Consider the following 19,835-nt stretch of genomic DNA (forward strand, 5'->3'; position numbering starts at 1 on the left):
TACCGCAAAAAAAAAAAAAAAAAAAAAAAAGAATCTGCCTGCCAATGCAGAGGACACAGGTTCGAGCCCTGGTCTGGGAAGATCCCACATGCCGCAGAGTAACTAAGCCCGTGCATCACAACTACTGAGCCTGCGCTCTCGAGCCGCGAGCCACAACTACTGAGCCCGTGTGCCACAACTACTGAAACCCATATGCCTAGAACCCGTGCTCCGCAACAAGAGAAGCCACCGATATGAGAAGCCTGCGCACCGCAACGAAGAGTAGCCCCAGCTCGCTGCGACTAGAGAAAGCCCCGTGCGCAGCAATGAAGACCCAAGCAGCCAAAAATAAATAATATAAATAAAAATTAATTTTAAAAAAGGGGTATTTCTTCACAGAGCAATAATAATATTAAAAACAGAGAAATTTTAACAACAGAGTAAAAGGAGATCTAAATAACTGAAAATTTAACAAAGGGTGCAATACGTACTTAAGGTAATCATTTGAAAGAAAGCCAGAAATCGGGCAGAGTTTTTTAATTGCTGCTTTTCTCACAGATCCCTTTTAGAGTATCTTGGTTGTCCGATAACTTCCTAGTTGTACTAACTCAAAGTAGTGGTGAATTATTTGTAGATTTCCTATTTATCCAAGGGGCATTTGGCTTGCTAATGGAGTTCCTACCTAGATAGCCAAGGGAACCCCAGGGCTATTAGAAAGTGAACAGTTTGACTTAAGCTTATTGTTGCCTGGACAAAGGAGACATTGTACCTCCAGACCTCTGGAATGACTCAGTTAGAATGAGCTGGAATGATCCAGTTAGAAAGAGCCAGAATTCAGAATTTAAAAGCCTCGGAGTCAGTTTACTTCACTTCTAGAAAAGATGTGGGGGAGAAAACTGGGGGATGAAGTTGGAGTTCAGGGGTCTGTAGATGGGGATCCTTTCATACGCTTTTGAGAACTGCTCAGACAGCAAAGGTTCCCCCAAACAGGGACTGCTATTTCTAGCGATAATCCAGATATGCAAAGAGAGGTGTTTATTGAATGAATTCATCCATATGGGAGTGATTAAGGTGCTACGGGGAAGAGATGATTTCCATACAATCTCAAGAGTTCAATTAAAGAGGCAAACTGTATTTCCACTTGCAGTCCAAAAACATCCCACACATTTTCTATTCAATACTAATGAAGAGTGCTGTCTCACAGGAAGGTTACTCTTTTGGGGAGAACTCCACAGTCGGAGCTGATGAGCAACTAAGCAGCAGTAGTCTCATTTGTATGAAAATTCATGTGATGAAACTGAACAAGGGAAAATAGAATATAAACAATGCTGATGAAATATGTCAAGCGCTTAGCATCATAAGCGGCAGATATTACTGTTGGTATTATTACTTTTTTTTTAAAGTAGACTTACTTTTTTTTAGAACAGTGTGAGGTTCACAGCAAAACTGAGTGGAAGGCACAGAGATTTCCCATATACTCCCTGCCTCCACATATGCACAACCTTTCCCATTATCAACATCCAGCACCAGAGTGGTAATTTATTACAACTGAGGAATCTCCATGGACACTTCATTGTCGCTCAAAGTCCATGGTTTATACTAGAGTTCACTTTTGGTGTTGTACATTCTTAGGGTTTGGACAAATATATGATGAAATGTATCTACCGTTATAGTATCATACAGGGTAGTTTCACTGGCCTAAAACTCCTTGAACTCCTATCCATCCCTCCCTCCTCTCAAACCCCTGGCCACCATTGATCTTTTACTGTCTCCACAGGGTTACCTTTTCCAGAATTTCACATGGTTGGAATAATACAGTAAGTAGCCTTTTCAGATTGGCTTCTTTCGTTCAGTAATATGCATTTAAGATTCCTCCACGTTTTTTTATGGCTTGATAAGTCATTTCTTTTTAGCGTTGAATTCCATCATCTGGATGTGCCACAGTTTATTTACCCATTCATGTACTGAAGGGCATCTTGGTTGCTAGATTTTTTAATTAAGAGAATTTGAAAAAATGTCATGAACTGTCTTCACTTTTGTGTGTGTGTGTGTCATTTTGTGTGTATGTGTATGTCATTTTTTTTTAAATTTATTTTTGGCTGTGTTGGATCTTTATTGCTGCATGCGGGCTTTCTCTAGTTGCAGGGCTGGGGGGGCTACTCTTTGTTGTGGTGTGTGGGCTTCTCATTGCGGTGGCTTCTCTTGTTGCAGAGCATGGGCTCTAGACATGTGGGCTTCAGTAGTTGTGGCTTGCGGGCTGTAGAGCACAGGCTCAGTAGTTGTAGTGCACGGGCTTAGTTGCTCCCCAGCATGTGGTATCTTCCCGGACAAGGGCTCGAACCCGTGTCCCCTGCATTGGCAGGTGGATTCTTAACCACTGTGCCACCAGGGAAGTCCCTGTCTTTGCTTTTAACTTGACTTATTTGTTACTCCCACTTCAAAGACCCCTTTTTGAAATGCTTCCTGATATCAAGTTCCAGAAGAGATAAGCGAAATAAAGCCTAATCCTGAGTACATAGGAATCAATTGAAAAGAGGAGTATGGAAAATACTTAAATTCACTAATAAAAACAGTTTGATATCCTTGCTGGACTTTGTAATGGACCAATATGCTAAAAATACAGCACAAGCACACACACATCCGTAAGTTCAGCAAAGCAAAGCAAAGCAAAGCAAAGCAAAGCAAAACAGAGCAAAAACAAGTGTAGCTCATCAGTCTGCATCCATACATAATAATTTGTTGAAACTTCCCCCTAATTATTTTTCTCTAAATTTTAGGCCAGCCTTATTGTGGTAGCAGAATTCCAGAATCACCCCCAAAGACCCCTCCCCTTGTACATTCCCTCTCCCGGAGTGTGGAAGGGACCTGAGATATGATGGGACATCACTGCCAATGATTAGGGTATGTTAATACAGCACAAGTGATTGACAAAAAGGAGACTGCATTTGGTGGGCCTGATCTAATCAGGTGAGCTCTTAAAAGGCATAGGTGTTTCAGGGGCAAAGGAGATTTGCAACATGATAGGGGAGGGATTTGATGCAAGGGATTTTATCTTGGCCAGCATTGAAATGGGGAGGAGGCACATGCGAAGGAATGTGAATAGCCTCTAGGAGCTGAGAATGGGCCCTGGCTGACAGCAGCTTCTCTAGAAATGGAGCCCTGGGTCCTACAACTGCCAGAAACTAAATTCTGCCAACATCCTGAATGTGCTTGAAAACAGATTCTTCCCAAGGGCCTCCAGAAATGAAAATTCCTGGTAGTATATTTTAACATTCTGAGAGCTCTTTTATCTTCTCTGATTTCTAAAATAGAATCCCCATGGATTCTTTAGTGTTCATGGATGCAATGATTTTTTTAAATCTCTGATGATATAACAATAGATATTTTTAACAACCTTATTGTGGCATAATAAGACAATAATATGCACCCATTTTAGGTGTACGATTCAATGAGTTTTGACAAATGTATGCACTCTCTTCCCACAATCACAATCAGGTTATGAACTATTTTGATCACTACAGATTGTTTCCTGGGCCCCTTCCCAAATACCTCTGAGCCCCAGGCCCCAGGTAACAACTGGTCTGCATTTTGTCACTATGGATAAGGTTTGTCTTTTGTAGAGTTTCTTTGGTTTTGGTTTTGTTTTTTTTTGACTGCCTCGGGTCTTAGTTGTGGCATGTTGGATCTCTCCTTGCAGTGCACAGGCTTCTCTCTAGTTGTGGCGCACAGGCTCCAGAGCGTGTGGGCTCAGTAGTTGCGGTACTCAGGCTTAGTTGCCCCGCGGCATGTGGGATCTTAGCTCCCTGACCAGGGATCAAACCTGCGTCCCCTGCCTTGGAAGGGGGATTCTTAACCACTGGACCACCACGGAAGTCCTTTTTGTAGAGTTTTACATAAATGGTATCATTCAGCATGTACTCTTTTGTGTCTGGAATATGTTGCCCAGCATGTTTTTGAGATCCATGCATGATGTTGCAATTAACATTAGTTCAGTCCTTTGTACTGTAGAGTCATATTCCATTGTATGAATGTGCTACATTTGTCTATCTATTCATCTGTTGTGTATGTTTCGTTTGATTCCAGTTTTTTGGCTATGGTGAATAAAGCTGCTATAAATATTCATGTATGAGTCTTTGTGTGGACATACCTTTTTATTTGCCTTAGGTAAATATATAGGAGTGAATTGCAGGATTGTATATTAAGTATTTGGTAAATTTTGTAAGAAACTGACAAAATACTTTCCAAAGTAATTGTATCATTTTACATTCCTACTAACAATGTATGAGAGTTTAGTTACTCTGTATCTTCACCAACACTGTCAACCTTTTTTACTTTAGCCATTCTAGTGGGAGTGGCGGTATCTCAAGGTGGTTTTAATTAGCATTTCTATGATAATGGATTCAGATCCTTTTCATATGCTCATTTCGTATGTCTTTGGGCAAATGGCTGTTCAAATGTTTTGCCCATTTTTATTGAGTTGTAAGCAATGGTTGTATATTCCATATATCATCCTTTGCCATATATATGTATTGAGAAAATGTTCTCCTGGGAATTCCCTGGCGGTCCAGTGGTTAGGACTCAGTGCCTTCACTGCTGGGGCCCTGGGTTGGATCCCTGGTTGGGGAGCTAAGATCCCGCCAGCCACGAGGCATGGGCAAAAAAAAAAAAAAAAGGAAGAAAATGTTCTCCCTTCTCACTTTTTTAACAGTGTCATTCAAAGGGCGATAGTTTTTAATTTTGATAAAGTCCAATTTATCAATTTTCTTTTATGCTTGTGCTTTATGTATAGCATACAAGAATTTTTTGCCTACTTCAAAGCCGTGAAGATTTTCTCCTGTGTTGTCCTCCAGGAGTTCGTAGAGCTTTAACTTTTACATTTAATTTTTGATCCATTTAGAAATTTATCTTTTATGGCATAAAATAAAGGTCACTGATCATTGTTTTCCATGGGGATAGCCAGTTATTCCAGAATCATTCATCAAAGAAACTGCTCTTGCCCATTGAATTACCTTGGCAATTTGTTAAAAAACAAACAAACAAACAAAAAAACCAATAGATCAAATACGTGTGGGCTTACCTCTGTACCTTCTACTCTGTTCCACTGATCTATGTCTATTTTTATGCCCATATCACACATCTTAATTATAATAGCTTTAAGTCTTGAATTTAGGTAGTATAAGTTCTACAACTTTGTTCTTCAAAATTTTTTGGTCATCTTAGTTTCTTTGAATTTCCATATGAATTTTAGAATCATCTTGTTAATTTCTACAGGAAATACTGTTATGATTATTGTTGAGGTTGCATTACCATCTCTAGTTCAATTTCAGGAGAAGTAACACCTTAATCATATTGAGTCTTCCAATCTATTGTTATTGCTGTATTCTCCAATTATTTAGGTCTTCTTTACTGTCTCTCAGCTATGTTTTGTAGTTTTCATTGTACATGTCTTGCACACATTTTCTTAAATTTATCTTTACACATCTCATGTTTTTTATGCCGTCATAAACGATAATTTTAAAATTTCAATTTCTAATTTTTCATTTCTGGCATACAGAAATACAATTGATTATATATTGACATTGTGTCTTGCAATCTTGCTAAACTCACTTATTATTTCTCATAGCTTTTTTTTTTTTTTTTTTTGGCGGTACGCGGGCCTCTCACTGCTGTGGCCTCTCCCGTTGCGGAGCACAGGCTCCTGACGCGCAGGCTCAGCGGCCATGGCTCACGGGCCCAGCCGCTCCTCGGCATGTGGGATCTTCCCGGACCGGGGCACGAACCCATGTCCCCTGCGTCGGCAGGCGGACTCTCAACCACTGCACCACCAGGGAAGCCCTCTCATAGCTTTTTTTTTGTAATTTGCTTAAGATTTTCTATGAACACAATCATGTTGTCTACAAAGCTTTTTATTTCTTTCTGATCACTATGACTTTCATTTATTTTGCTTGCCCTATTGGAATAGCTAAGACTTCTAGCCTAATATTAAATACAAGTAAGAAGAGTAGACATCCTTCTCTTGTTCCTGATTTTAGGGGGAAAGCATTTAGTCTATATAATTAGGTATAGGTTTTTGTTTTTGTTTTTGTTTTTTTTATAGATGCCTGTTGTCAAGTTGAGGAAGTTGTCTTTTCTTCTAGTTTACTTGGAGTTTTTATTATAAATGGGTATTGAATTTTGTCTTTGTGTGCGTGTGTGAGAGAGAGTGTGTGCACATCTGTTGAGCTGTTTTGTGATTATCTCCTTTTATTTATGGAAGGTTTTAATTTCAAATTCAAATTTCTTTACTTGAGGGAATTCCCCGGTGGTCCAGTGGTTAGGACTCGGTGCTCTCACTGCCATGGCCTGGGTTCAATCTCTGGTTGGGGAAATAAGATCCCACAAGCTATGCAGCATGGCCAAAATATATACATAAATTTCTTTAATCGATATGGGGCTCTTCAGATTTTTCTGTTTGTTCTTGAGTCAATTTTGGGAATTTCTGTCTTTTGTATGTTTCAACTAAATTATCAAATTTATTGGCATTAAGTTGTTCTTAGTATCCTCTTAATATCTTTTTAGTGTTTGTAGTGAGGCCTCCTCTTTAATTTCTCATATTGCTAATTTGTATCTTGTATCTTTTTGTCTTGATCAGTCACCTAGAATTGTATCAAATTTATTGATTTGATTTTCAGTACAGCTCCCTCCTCCTTGGAACTCTACCTCACAAGATACAGCCACCTCTCTCTCTACAAACTTTACATCTCCTTGACCCAGTGGACTCTGTTGAGGGTGCCCCTCTTTGCACCCATCATCCAGTTATTTCCAGGTAGAAATCTGGGGCAATTGCAGCGCTCACTTCGTTTGCTTCCCTTCTTTCAAGGATCACAGTCCTGTCCTATCTAATGTTCAATGTCTGAAAAACAGTAGTTCCTTATATTTTGTACTATTTTCTAGTTTTTGAAGGAAGGAAATGTCCAATCCTTATTATTCCATCATGACCTCAAGCAAAAGTTCCCTTACTCTGAATTCTTAAGTTTTCTTTTGCTCCCAGGCTCTTCTATGATCCTTGTTAAGGCTTGCTTGTTTTGGTCTCTGGCTCTCATGATAGAGGCTTTCCTCAAATGTCAGTGCTCCTTGGATGTCTATATTAACAGTGAGGCTTAATAAAGCTGATCTAAAGCTCTACATGAGTGGATGGGGCTTCTCAGCTGGCGGGGCTCAGTTTAGGGTGATAGGTGGGGACCTGGTCTTTTCACTGGCAAATCAACACGTATCAGTATCCAACAGGTTTTTCTTTTAAGGATAGTCAGTAATCTAGGAGAGGAATCTGATGCCAGGATTATAAACCCTGCTGTTAAGATTTCTAAGAATCAAGCAGAGAAACAATTTGTGGTGGCTTTATATTTAGGAGGTAGATTTTTCTCTAAATTTCCCTCTTCTGAATGATATGATGTCTCACTGTTACCTTCTGCTGTTCTAAGACTAGGTCCTTTTGGTTTCAATCTCTTCTAAGAGTAAGCCTCCAGTCTAAGGCAGTGCAGAGCTGACTGGCTACGTGAGATAGAGGGGGGAATTTATGGAGTGTCTAACTCTTCGTTTTAAACTCTACCAATCCTCCTGTTTTTTGTTGTTCTCTCATTCTGCACTTCTGCATTCAGAGATCATTTGTGTCTCTAGTTCCTGAGATTTTTCTTGGGCTCTGCTATAGAAATTAGCTTGCTTTTTATTTGCTTTCTCCCCTCTGGCTTAGAATTTGTCTTTCCCTGGTCTGTTAAGTTAGTTACAATTCCTCCACTGACTTTCCCAGTTTCCAAAATGTTACATTTTCTACTTTGCTACTGTCTCCTATCTTCTTTGTCCTTGTGGCTTTATGCATTTTTAATATAAGTGAATAAACTATTTTTAGAGCAGTTCTGGATTTACAAAAAAATTGAATAGAAAGTACAGAGAATTTCCATATACCCCCTCACTCTCTACAGTTTCCCCTATTGTAACATCTTACTTTAGTTTGGTATATTTGCTACAATTGCCAATATTGATACAATATTATTAACTAAAGTCCACTGTTTACATTAGGGATTCTATGTGGTTTTTTTTCTTCTACTCTCATTGGGAAGAAGCAAGTTATATAAATGCAAGTGTTAAATCCTCATTGCTTAATAGAAGGTCCCCTATACAGCCTTTTGGTTACTCCTCTGCCTTTATTCTCCTTCATATCGCCAGTTCCGGAGTTATCTGCATTCTGTTTTCCTCTCCTTTTCCATCTCCTAATCACTCTTCAACCCATTGCAATTTAACTTCTTCCCCCATTATTCTACTAAAATCGATCTCTCCCCAAAACAAAAACAAATTAATGCTTCCCTTATTGCTAAATTCAGATACATGTTACCTTATCACATTTGACTTTTTAGCAAAACATGACACTGTTAAACCTTTCTTGAAATATTATTTTTTCGCATCTTCCCAACTTAACATCTTATCCTCCCGGTTTCCTACTACTTCTCTGCTGGTTGGTCCTTCACTGACTCTATAGTAGCCATTTTCCAAGATGCCTCCGATGATCCCTCCCCTCCCTGCCTCTTGGTATTCACATTCTCGTGTCATCTCTCTCATTGTCCTGGGGTGATTCCTTGATCTATGTGACAGTAGAATACAGCAGAAATGATGGTATGTAATTTCCAAGATAAAGTTATAAAAGGCACTGTATTTTCTATCCCCGCCCCCCATCACTCACTCTGGGAACCAGCTGTTCTTCATGAAGACACTCAAGCAGCCCTGTGTGTCCTGAGGAACTGATGCTCCAGCCAACAACCAGTAAGGAACTGACACCTGCCCACACAAGAGGAAGCCCCAGTTGAGCCTTCAATTGACCACAGACCCACCTGACAGCCTGATCCCAACTCATGAGAGACTCTGAGCTAGAACCACCCACCTAAGCTGCTCCCAGGTTCCTGACCCACAGAATCTTTGACATATTAAATGTTGATTTAGGCTGCCAAGTTTGGGGGTGATTTGTTACACTGCAAGAGATAACTGCTATAGTCTCCTTTGCAGCTCTTCTTTGTCCAGATGCCTGTAATTCTTCAGAGTTCCCTTCCTCCTCATACTGCATACTTGCCTTGTTACGTTGCCTTTAGTAACAATGTACCCACCCCCCCCACTGTCATCTCATCAGATAAGCTAGATTTTCCTACTAAATCCTATCATTTCATATGCCGTATGTTGATGAATCTTGAGTCTACATACCAGAATGTCTCCTGAACTTCAGACTTCCATATCCATTCACCTAACGGACATCTCCCTTGGATGTCCCGCAGTACCTCCACCCCTTCAGACCAAACCCAAACCCGAAGCCCTCATCTTGATTCACCACATATGCTCTTCTCCAGGCTCCCTTTTCCGGTTAGCAACCACTGCCTCCTGACGGGGAGACCCTGGGCCTCCCTGTCTCCTCCTCCCCTCCCGCACCTGCAGCTCTCAGATTCGTCCATCCGCTGTCACCACCCTGGCTCAGATTACTATGGTGGTTTTGTTTTGCTTCACCATTGCAACAGCCTCCTAACTTCTCTACTTCGAATACTCTGGCCTCCCTTCCAGTCTTTTTAATTATTCCAACTAGGTAATCTTTCTAAACAAGAAAATCTGGTGTGATACTGCCTTACTCAAAATCTCTCAAGAATTACCCTTTGCTCTTTGGGAAATTCAAGCTCATTTAGTGGTTCATGAAGTCCTGCATGGTACAGTCCTTTTTTTTTTTTTTTTTAAGCTTCTGTTCCTACTCCATCTTTATTGATTAAAACCCACTGAATTGGGACTTCCCTGGAGGCCCAGTGGTAACTGAATCTGCCTTACAATGCAGGGGACGAGGGTTCACATCCCTGGTCCGGGAACTAAGATTCCACATGCCCCGGGGCAACTAAGCCTGCGCACCTCAACTAGAGAGCCTGCGTGCCGCCAAATACAGAGCCCCTGTGCTCTGGAGCCTGTGCACCAAAACTAGAGAGAAGCCCACGCGCCGCAACGAAGAGCCCACTTGCCGCAAGTAAGACCCCACGCAGCCAAAAAAACCACTGAATTTATTTCAGTTTCTCAACATTTTTATCTTGTCTTCTGGCCTGTACACATGCTGTTCCTGCTACCAGGAACATTTTCACTCCCTTTCTCCCCCCCCCCCCCCCCCCCCCCCCCTTCCCTAATTCTGTTTTTTTCCACATCCCCACTTATAGTAATTGCCTCTCTCTCTCTCTCTCCCCGCCGCCGCCCCCCAGACTGTTTCTTGGGGTTCCATGTGTGGGACTCGAGGGACATTGTTCCAGCTAATGATTAAGAACTCTCCAGACAGTAGGGGCTTCTTAGACAACGGGTAAATTTCCAGGATGTCCGGCCCCCTTCCGAGAAGGAGGGAGATAACAAAATGTAAAAAAGGTGTCTGTCAAAGACCAATCAGGAAGCTGGGGACAAGTTCCCTCTCTGGTCCGAGCCTAAGCCGGGACCAATCAGCAGGAGAACACAACCAAATCTATAATTTACATACGGGGAAGTGGGAACCTATAAAACTGACATATTCGCGCCCAAAAGGGTTCCTTCTTCGACCTCCTGCGTGAGGACCAAGGAACCCCGGTGCACCGGCCTTCAATAAACCTCTTGCGTTTTGCATCGGCTTCCGACTCTTGTTTCCTGGGCGAGTCGAAACTCCTAGGAGACCGCGAAGGTCTAACACATGAAGCGTCTGTGTAATTCACCACTGTATCCTCTGGCGAATAGTCAGTGCTGCCCTCACATTTGTTGAGTGACATTATAAAACACCTCTCCTCCTTTTAGTGCTCTCTCCCCACCACCTCCATGAATTTCTACAGCATATACTGAACACATCATCTTGCACCTAACTAGCACATTTTTCTTTTTCTTTTTTGGCTGCATTGGGTCTTCGTTGCTGCGTGTGGGCTTTCTCTAGTTGCAGAGAGCGGGGGCAGGCTTCTCATTACTCACAGTGGCTCCACTTGTTGCATGCAGGCCCTAGAGTGTGCGGGCTTCAGTAGTTGAAGCTCACGGGCTTAGTTGCCCCCCAGCATGTGGCATCTTCCCTGACCAGGTATCGAACCCATGTCCTCCACATTGGCAGGCGGATTCTTAACCACTGCGCCACCAGGGAAGCCCTGCACATTTTTCATTTATCTGATTGTTTTCTAAAATTGCTCAGTTAGATTTAACTAGCTCGCCACCTACTGCGGGGTCAGCACTGGACTAGTTGCAGGGCAATCGAAGGTCACCTTAATTTTCCTTCTAGAGGTGGAGCTGCTTGTGACTGGGTGGAGCCCAACCTTGGCCACCTTTACACTTTCCATGGAACACGGACCAAGGGGCTGGTGAAGTGGCGTAGTAAAATGAACTTTGGCCTGGAGAGCTCAAATCTAGGTTCAACCCTTGCAACTTTGAGCAAGTTACCCCACAAATCTGAACTTATGCCCAGTTGTGATAAAGTTATAGTAAGTACACCTTTTAACCTAAGGGGTCACTGGGTAACTCAAATATGCTAAATCCTTATCTCCTTATTTGTCAGAGGTCATCAGTTGTTAGATGCACCAGTGATCTGAGAGCAGATTTTGTATTTGTGTTGGGGGTGGGGTATGAGAAGCATGATGTTAATTGTCTACAACAATTATGAAATGCATTCTGATTTCATTATCATTAAAATGAAAACAATTACTTCTTTTTTTTTTTTTTTCTGCGGGTACACAGGCCTCTCAGGCCTCTCACTATTGTGGTCTCTCCCACTGCGGAGCACAGGCTCCAAACACGCAGGCTCAGCGGCCATGGCTCACGGGCCCAGCCGCTCCGCGGCATGTGGGATCCTCCCGGACCGGGGCACGAACCCGTGTCCCCTGTATCGGCAGGCGGACTCTCAACCACTGCGCCACCAGGGAAGCCCACAATTGCTTCTTTGAATCACAGCACTATCGCATCTGTTGAAGTGCTCTGTTCAAGTGTTCTGAATATGGAAAACAATTGTACTATGAGCTCTGATAACGGCACACTCAAATAGATACTTTCTGCATTAATGACTGAGTTGACTTTCCTCGTCTCTTGGTCATATCTGTTGAGGATTTGCTCTGATTATGATGATGACTGAAAATTTCAAACACACTTAAACGTGAGAGCAATGAATTCCCATGTACCCCATTATCCAGCTACAACAAAAATCAGTACAGGGCCCCTCTTGTTTCATGTGTATCCCTACTCAGTCCCTCACCCCACTCCACAAACACCCTCCTCTCCCATGGATTATTTTTCAAGCAAATCTAATATCATATCACTTGTAAATACTTTAAAGGCATATTGTCCAATAGACATTTACCTCTCACTGTCTTCTAATCAGAGATAAACTAATTTTTTCCTAGAGGTGTTTATAAGCTTAGTATTTCATTGTGTACTTTCCCTGAAAGGTCTAATTAACCCAGCTGAGAAACACACACCTCATTAAGCAGACCCCAGACTGACAGTAGTTGCTAAGGGTGGGAAGTTAGTCTGCAAGTCACTACTTGGGGAGTGGAAATGTCATTGGTTCCCACATAACTGAATATCTTCCAGTTTTAAAACCAGTTCTTAAGGCAGTAGGCAAGATCAGAAATGGATTTGGGTAAACAGTGGAATTTTTTTTTTTTACTGTTGTTAGCTTGCTGATTTCTTAATTTTTATTTTGTCTCCATGGGTTTAATCATTATATGATATGGTTCTTTTTTAAAATAACTTTTATTTGTTTGCACTGGGTCTTAGTTGCAGCATGCATGTGGGATCTAGTTCCCTGACCAGAGATCGAACCCAGGCCCCCTGCATTGGGAGTGCAGACTCCTATCCACTGCACCACCAGGGAAGTCCCTATATGATACGGTTCTAATGAGAGTATGTTAGACCATTATAGACATTAAGTATTTTCAGCAGATTTTTAAATTCAGAGCACATTTTCTCACCATAATGCACTACAAAATATACAATAGAGATATGAATGTATACCTTGGAACTAAAAATAAAAGTCCATGTATAGTTTTCCAAAATAATTTTGTTTCTGGGTATGTGTTAAATTTGTTGCGATTGTGTTTAACATTTTAAAAGTTCAGGTGCAGTAGATATTCCCTGAAAAGCCGGTTTTCTCTTCCTTTCTGACTAATAGGTTTCAGTTCATCAGAGCTAGTTATAAGACTTAAAGCCACATATATACATGTTAGATAAAGCTGTAGGTAATCACATTTGTAGTGGCAATTAGTTTCAGGTAGTGGTTTAATCACTCTCTTAATCAAGAGCACAATGGCAGGGGTAAACTTAAAAGCATGGAAGTTGGAGGGCAGAGATGCTGAGGAAAGACTGCAGCATTGGAGCGGGTGGGCAGATTCCAGTCAACAAGTGCACATTTCAGAATTCAAAATGCATTCTCTAAGCTGACTCCTCGGTTGTCCTGTGCTGGGGACATTTACCACTTGTTGGGTTTTACAGTGTTATAAACAGTGCTCCTTTGAGTTCTCTGCTTGCTATTCTGAAACATACTTGAGTTTTGCTCCCAAGAAGGAAATGATTTTCATTTCCAAAATCAGTCATTTTTGAGCATTAATATAGGAGATTCCTTTGAATCCATGCCTTCAGAGGTGTAGGAGTCAATCAGGATCCTGCTCCAGTGAAAAAACTTGATTCTTCATTGAAACCCCAGCTTCCTTTAAAAGGCACCAGGGAGCACTGAATTACAGGAATGCCATACAGCCTGTTCTTTATTCTTCTGACCACCCCAGGCCAAGGGGGAAAAAAAGTTTTGTCTTTACTTTCACGAGTTACCACATGGTGTGGAACCTTCAGGGCAATTTCTGAAACTTCATTGGTAAGTGCCAGAAAAATCCTCTTAACACACACAGTTGAATGGAAGATGGTTTTGAGATGTTAATTTCCATTTATTGCATAAAAAGATATTTAATGCATAAAGGACAGGTCTATCTTCAATAAATCGCCAACATTTGAGAAACAGTAGGGAGTCTGAGGTCCAAAGCTCTAAAACCAATAAATTAACAAATGTTTACGGAACACCTATTTTGCACAAATCTGCTGAAGAGGTTCAAAAGTCTGAGATAAACTCTCGCCCTTAAATCGCCCACAGTCTAGTTGGGCAGACACAAACTCAGGGAACAAAGCAAGAGTTAAGTAGTAAAACTATACAAATACACAAGTAATGAAACAAGGCACTGTGTGGTTGGGCTTGGAAAATAGTGTTTCAGGCAATATATTGTAGCGGTTTTGCATAGAGGGATCACAGTGATCTGAAAAACCCTGGAAAATCTTCACAAAGAAGGTACACATTGGGCTGGAATTGAAAGCATAGGTAAGAATCAGATACCCTTAAAAGGAAGGGAAAAGCAAATAGCAAATAGTTTTGGAGAGTCAGGTTGTAAGAGTGAGAAGGGGCCAGATTGGTAAATGCCTTAACGGTAACGCCTGGCGGAGAGACTGAAGATGATTCTTGGGGATCCAAGGTCGACGGCAGTGTTTAAAACTAGACTATCAACGCGTAGGATTCCCTTTCCTTTATCTCCCTCCCCTCCTTCCGTCCTTTAGAAACAGAACCTGATTCGACAGGCATTCCCAGCCGCCAGGCACTGATGCAGCAGTTGAGGCGAGAAGTTGCCCAGAAGTTGTCTCTCTGGGGGTGGAGCCCAGGGAAAGTCGGAGGGAGTTGGGCCAGGTCAGTCAGACCTATCAGCAGGCGTATTCTGGCCTTTGTGAATTACGCTCAGCTGCCCGAATATGCGCTGGGGTTAAAGGAGGTTCCGCAGCGGGTGAAAGGCATTTTCCGGGCGCTCTCCCACTTCGAGTGTCTGAGATGGGAAACGGCGGCGGCGGCGCGCCCGCTGAGCATACGAAAAAGTGTTTTTTTTACCATATGGTTAGTGTTTACAGGTTTCGTCTAGCTCCTGCTCCCCAGAAATGGAAAATTAATAACGTTGAGGAAACGTCAGCAGTCACAGGGAGGGATGAAAAAGGAAAGAATGCAGAAGGTCTCCCAGAAAGACCCGGTTTCCGTGCAGACTGGTCTGCGGAATCTGCGCGAGCCTGCAGCCTCCCATCCCCTGGCGCCCTCGGCCCGCCGGGAGGTGGGGACGGGGAATCGGGCAGCCGAGGCCCACCCGGCTGTCCTCCCCAGCAGCCAGCAGATGGCTCCCGGGCTCTCTCGCCCCCTCTCCAGACGCAGGGCTTCGGCGGTTCGGGAGGGAGGCTGCCAGGAGGGGCACCGTGCCCGCCGCCGCGCCGCGTGCCTGCGGGCTGGGCGCCCCACGCCGGGGAACGTGAGCCTGGGCGCGGGAGGCCGGGTCTCGCGAGGTGAGGAGGAAACGCTGGAGGAGGAGAGCAGGAGGAGGAGGAGGAGGAAAAGCAGGAGGAGGAGCGCCGAAGCTGCCCCCGCCCCGATGAAGCCCGGCAGGAGCGCGAGGAAACCCTAGTCCCCCGCCCCGTGCCGCTCTCCCCGCCTCTCCCCACGCCTTCCGCCTTCACCTAGGGCCGTAGGTGCGACGCCGGAACCGGGCGGGAGCTGCCAGCAGCCGGAGCAGCGCCGCCGGGAGCCGCGAGCCGCAGCCGCCTCGCGCCCGCTCCCAATCTTGCCGGGTCTCCGTTCCGCCGCCAGGAACTGCAAGGAGGCGTCATGTAGCAGCAGCCGCAAACCCACCTCGGATTTGCAACTCTTTTTTTTTTTTTTTTTTTTTTTTGGTGGGGCGGGGGGCGCGGCAAAATTCTATCTCCGCCCCCGCTTTCTTGCCTATTCCCATTTGCAAGCTGCATCTGCCTCTAAGAAATTGAGGGGTTCAGGGTAGGGTGGGGAGCTGTAAATCAGAGTTGGACCTGCAGCACCCCCGCACCTAGAAGGCCACCATGACCGAGGAGAGCTCTGAGGTGCCCAGGGAATTGATAGGTAAGAGTCGCGCGGTGGTTGATTTTCCTTCTGCCTCTGCGTCCCCTTCACCTCCCCCTCTGCGTCCCCTTCACCTCCCCCTCTGCGTCCCCCTCACCTCCCCCGCCCTTCCCACCTCTGCCCTCCCGTGCGTCCCGCGAAGTCCCGGCGCCCCTGGGGTCGGAGTGGTGTCGGGCAGGGTCGCTGGGGGGCGCCGGGAAGTTTGTTCCCATCTGACCGCTTGCAAAGCCGAGTCCCGAGAGGGCCGGCGCGGGGAGGAATCGGGAGACCCGGGAGCGCACTCTGCTGCGCCGCTGGGACACCCCCCAGGCGCCTCCTTCCGCCGCGACCAGTGGTCCAGGTTGGCGGAGGAAGGGGGCGGTCTGCCAGGGTCTGGGGAGTTCTGGAAGCGAGGAGAATCCTTTACAGCGCCCAGCCCAGTGTCCTCAACTCGGGAAGTCCGGGAAAGCCCAGCACCGGGACGGCTGGCGAGCGCACAGTGGGTCGCCTCTGGCACGTGCCAGGACCACCCTGACCCCAGGAAATAACGGGCGGGAGGTGCCCCTGTGACGTACAGACTTGGGGGAGGGGGGCGCTAGTCCGGTATAATGACTGAGCCTAGCAAGGCGTGGCTTCGCTTAGCGAACTGGGAGCGAAAGGGTTACAGGACTGACGCAAACTCGGGCCAGGAAATTGAGGGTTAATGATAAAAACCTTATTTCAATAATGATTAACCTACCGTTTCTCCCCATCCCGGATCTCTTAGGGAACCTGTGTGTGGTACCCTATGCAAGGTGACCCATTGTTTGAGTCCCTTGAGGGTTCTTTTTGGGGGAGTGGTGAATATTTTGTCTTGGGGTTTAACTTAATTAAGTGGATGGTTAAAATGGCAGAGCTCAAATGAGGTTTGGGGGGAAGAGTGTTCGGAAAACCAAGCGTTTAAGCGTGTGTGTGTGTGTGTGTGTAGCATGTTGTATTGTAACAAGGTATGTGTTTCTGTGTGCGTGTGTGTTTTGAGCCCCAGTGACCTGTATTCCTTACTGTCCCATCCTTGGCACACTACACAGCCTACAGCTCAGAAAGACGTTTAATCGGTGCTGACAAGAGTTCTAACCGCCCATTCATGTGCATCTGAGGAATTTGCCCCTCTGTTTCACCTTCTAGCAGTAATACTTTGGAGGAGTTTGTGTGTGCTCTTGCATTAGTGACTGTTAGCTCAGCAGGTGAAACTAGATGTAAAGAAGCTGTTGCTAGGCTTGTATGGAAGATAGAAGCTTCTGCTTTTGTTGAATTAAAATAAACCTAACTACCAAATTTAAGGTATTAAGTCTACCCCCCTTCCCCCCCAATCATGCCTCTTCTCTCCCCAACCCTGTAGAGTCCCCTGGGAGTGAGTGGTCCATCCAGTTCTGGGAGGCTGAGATCTTTCCAACACCCTTCCAGGAAGGAAACAAACACCCAGAACCTCTGAAGATGCCTCCAGAGGTCCTGAGAAAGAGAATTTAGGGGCGGGTTTGCCTCACTGGCCAGGGGATAAGGATAACTAAAGAAGGTGGCAGAGTTTTTAATTAGTTGTCCTTGAGCCTGGTGGTGAAAAGTTTAGGTAATTACCCAGGAAAAAGGGCGATGAAGGATAGGATGGAAATAAGGTACCTGGTTTATATTGATGGTCCTCAAAATAAATCCTTTGGTATATTTTAAAAGTTGAATTTAACCCTTATCTAGAAATGGAATTTTTGTGTTTATCGAGTCCTGCCCATCTCACATATCTTTCAAACAAAGGACAAATGTTTTTGTGATAGGCCCAATATGATTTTTCTGGGCCTTTAAATGGTCTAATTGGCCTGGGCTAGGGGAAATTCCTGCCTCTGCTTTAGTCTCTAATTTCAAGTGCTTGCAGGAGTTCTGCTCTCACCAGTTCAAAATGGCAACCATGTGAAAACTTCAATATAGTCCCTGAAGCTAATCCCCCAAGGCATTTAAAAAATGTGTTGTGTATCTTTCTGATTATTAAAGTAATACAGGCTTTTTACTTAAAAAATTTAAATGCAGAGAAGAATGAGAATATATGCCACCCATGTTACCACTCCAAGATAGCTACTTTTGACCTATGGGTATATAACTTTCCCATCTTTTTCTTTGTGTGTGTATTCTTAAATCACTTTCAGATGCTCATTTCCCAGTTCTTTTTAGGGGAGGGACGAGCAGCCTGTACCCGTTTTGAGTTCTGATAAGATAGGAGCTGCTTAGAGAACTCCCTGTGTAATGAGCTCCCCGACCTATCCCCCACACCCCGGCCAACATTCCACCTCACTGCCGTTCCCTGGACAAACTGTACTTTTTCTTGTTCCCATGCCCTTCTCTTTGCTGGAACTGCCCTATCCTCCCCTCCTTCACTCTTCTTGTCTGAGTGTCTCTAAACTCTTTGTGGTGGGTTTCCAATAAGAATATTTTGATCACCCCTTAATAAGCATATATATATTAAGCTGCATGCATACTTCATTTAGTGTGTGTAATCGAAAACATAAACTGAAACACATTGCAAATAGAAATTCTGTTTTCTTCCTGCACCCCAATGTATTGTGCACTGTGCTTTGGAAACTAGTGGTCTATTTCCTCCTCCTTCAAGCTTCAGCTCAAGGGTCCCCTCCTCCCTGAAACCTTCATGTATCTTCTTGTCCATGATCTCATGGTAGTGAGTGCAGATTCATGGAGTGACGTCAATCCATCTAGTGGCTTACAATCATCTACTAGATGCTAAGCACTTGTGGAAGGCAGGGGTCATCTCTAGCCCGGCATCTAGTAGAGTAGTTGGCACACTAGGTATATTTGTTGAATATATGAATAAACCCAAATGATTATAATACACAATTCAGAGTGGTGGGGGTATAAAGGAGTTTGCTGTGTTTTGAAGGAAGGTAGAATCTAACCAGCAGGAGAATAAGGAAAGTGCAGCCCAGGAAAGAGAATAATATACAGGATCCTAGGGGTGTAAAGGATGGAGAGGATAGAGATAAGTGGGTGTGTGCTGAGAAGTTAAGCTGGAAAAGTGTGAAAGGCCTTGAGTGGCCTGCTGCAAGGTTTGGGTTCATCCAAAAATGACTGTGACTCATAGAGCAAGAGGGACACGATCAGATCTGTGGCTTTGGAAGGGTCGCTTTAGTTCTGGGGGAGGTGTGGTACAGGGGCTGATAGGTTGCAGGTGGTAGGCTTAGTCTCGGTGAGAGATTCTGAGGCCCTGAATGCAGGATCAAGTCCACGGGTCAGGAGCTGTTAGGAGGTGGTCCTAGGAGAGGAGGTGACTGGCTCCCTGAGAGAATCGAGTTGGAGATAAACAAGATTTCTAGCTTCATTAAGGGCCAGAGGAGGAGCAGGGAAAATAGTGACTTTGATTTGGGACCTGTTCAGTTTGGGGTCCTCACGTGAGTCCCAGAAGGGCCTTCCCGCTACCATCCAACTTTTCAACTCTCCCCTTCTCTCTCAATTCTGCCTTTGACCACTCTTCAGGGATGCGGTGGTATGAAGATTTTGAAAGGACAGATGGCCAGGAGCACCCTGACTGAATTGTTTGGGCCGGTTCTGGTTCTTTGCCATATTTCCCAACCTTCATGTCAAGGCACTCCTGGAAAATGATAATACGTATATGGCACTGTCATGAACACAGAGTCTGCTGGGGGCCAGAGGTAACCAGCCAAGGGATTTTATAAATTCCTGTTGTGCTTATGGTCTGCCTGCCTGCAATATAGTGCCTGCAATATAGTGCTCTGTGCTACTGCCTGACCTGCTGCTTTTTTTTTTTCTTTGTGTGTGCTTATCCTCTTTGCCCAGCAAGATTCTATCATGCCTTGCATGGACTGGTATTATATCATATGCTTTTATATTTGCCTCAGCATCTGAGCACACGGTCCAAGGCACAAAGTAGGCGTTCATCAAATACTTGGTGACCAGTAACTATCAG

The 19,835-nt window shown here is 44.3% G+C and overlaps 2 protein-coding genes across 8 annotated transcripts in view; one reads left to right on the forward strand and one right to left on the reverse strand.

Annotated features, from left to right (window-relative positions):
* Positions 1–19,835, reverse strand: part of LOC113631816 (cytidine monophosphate-N-acetylneuraminic acid hydroxylase-like) — a 263,669-nt gene that overhangs the window by 142,509 nt on the left and 101,325 nt on the right. The window lies entirely within an intron of this gene.
* The window catches only part of CARMIL1 (capping protein regulator and myosin 1 linker 1), a 315,566-nt gene continuing 311,107 nt past the window's right edge, over positions 15,377–19,835 (forward strand). For 3 of the 7 annotated variants that reach the window (XR_003437580.1, XR_003437579.1, XM_027128536.1), the window contains exon 1: positions 15,378–15,898. Coding sequence is in view for 5 of the 7 variants with exons in the window: in XM_027128536.1 (XP_026984337.1) it covers positions 15,859–15,898 (40 nt within the window). In the remaining 2 variants the exon portion in view is untranslated. Of the gene's footprint in view, positions 15,899–19,835 lie in introns of all 7 variants that reach the window. The other 4 variants (XM_027128533.1, XM_027128534.1, XM_027128538.1 and 1 more) reach the window with 3 other exon arrangements.

Source organism: Aethalodelphis obliquidens, unplaced genomic scaffold, assembly GCF_003676395.1.
Source record: "Aethalodelphis obliquidens isolate GAN/ISIS:26980383/991018 unplaced genomic scaffold, ASM367639v1 scaffold34, whole genome shotgun sequence".
In the NCBI taxonomy this organism is placed as follows: domain Eukaryota; kingdom Metazoa; phylum Chordata; class Mammalia; order Artiodactyla; family Delphinidae; genus Aethalodelphis; species Aethalodelphis obliquidens.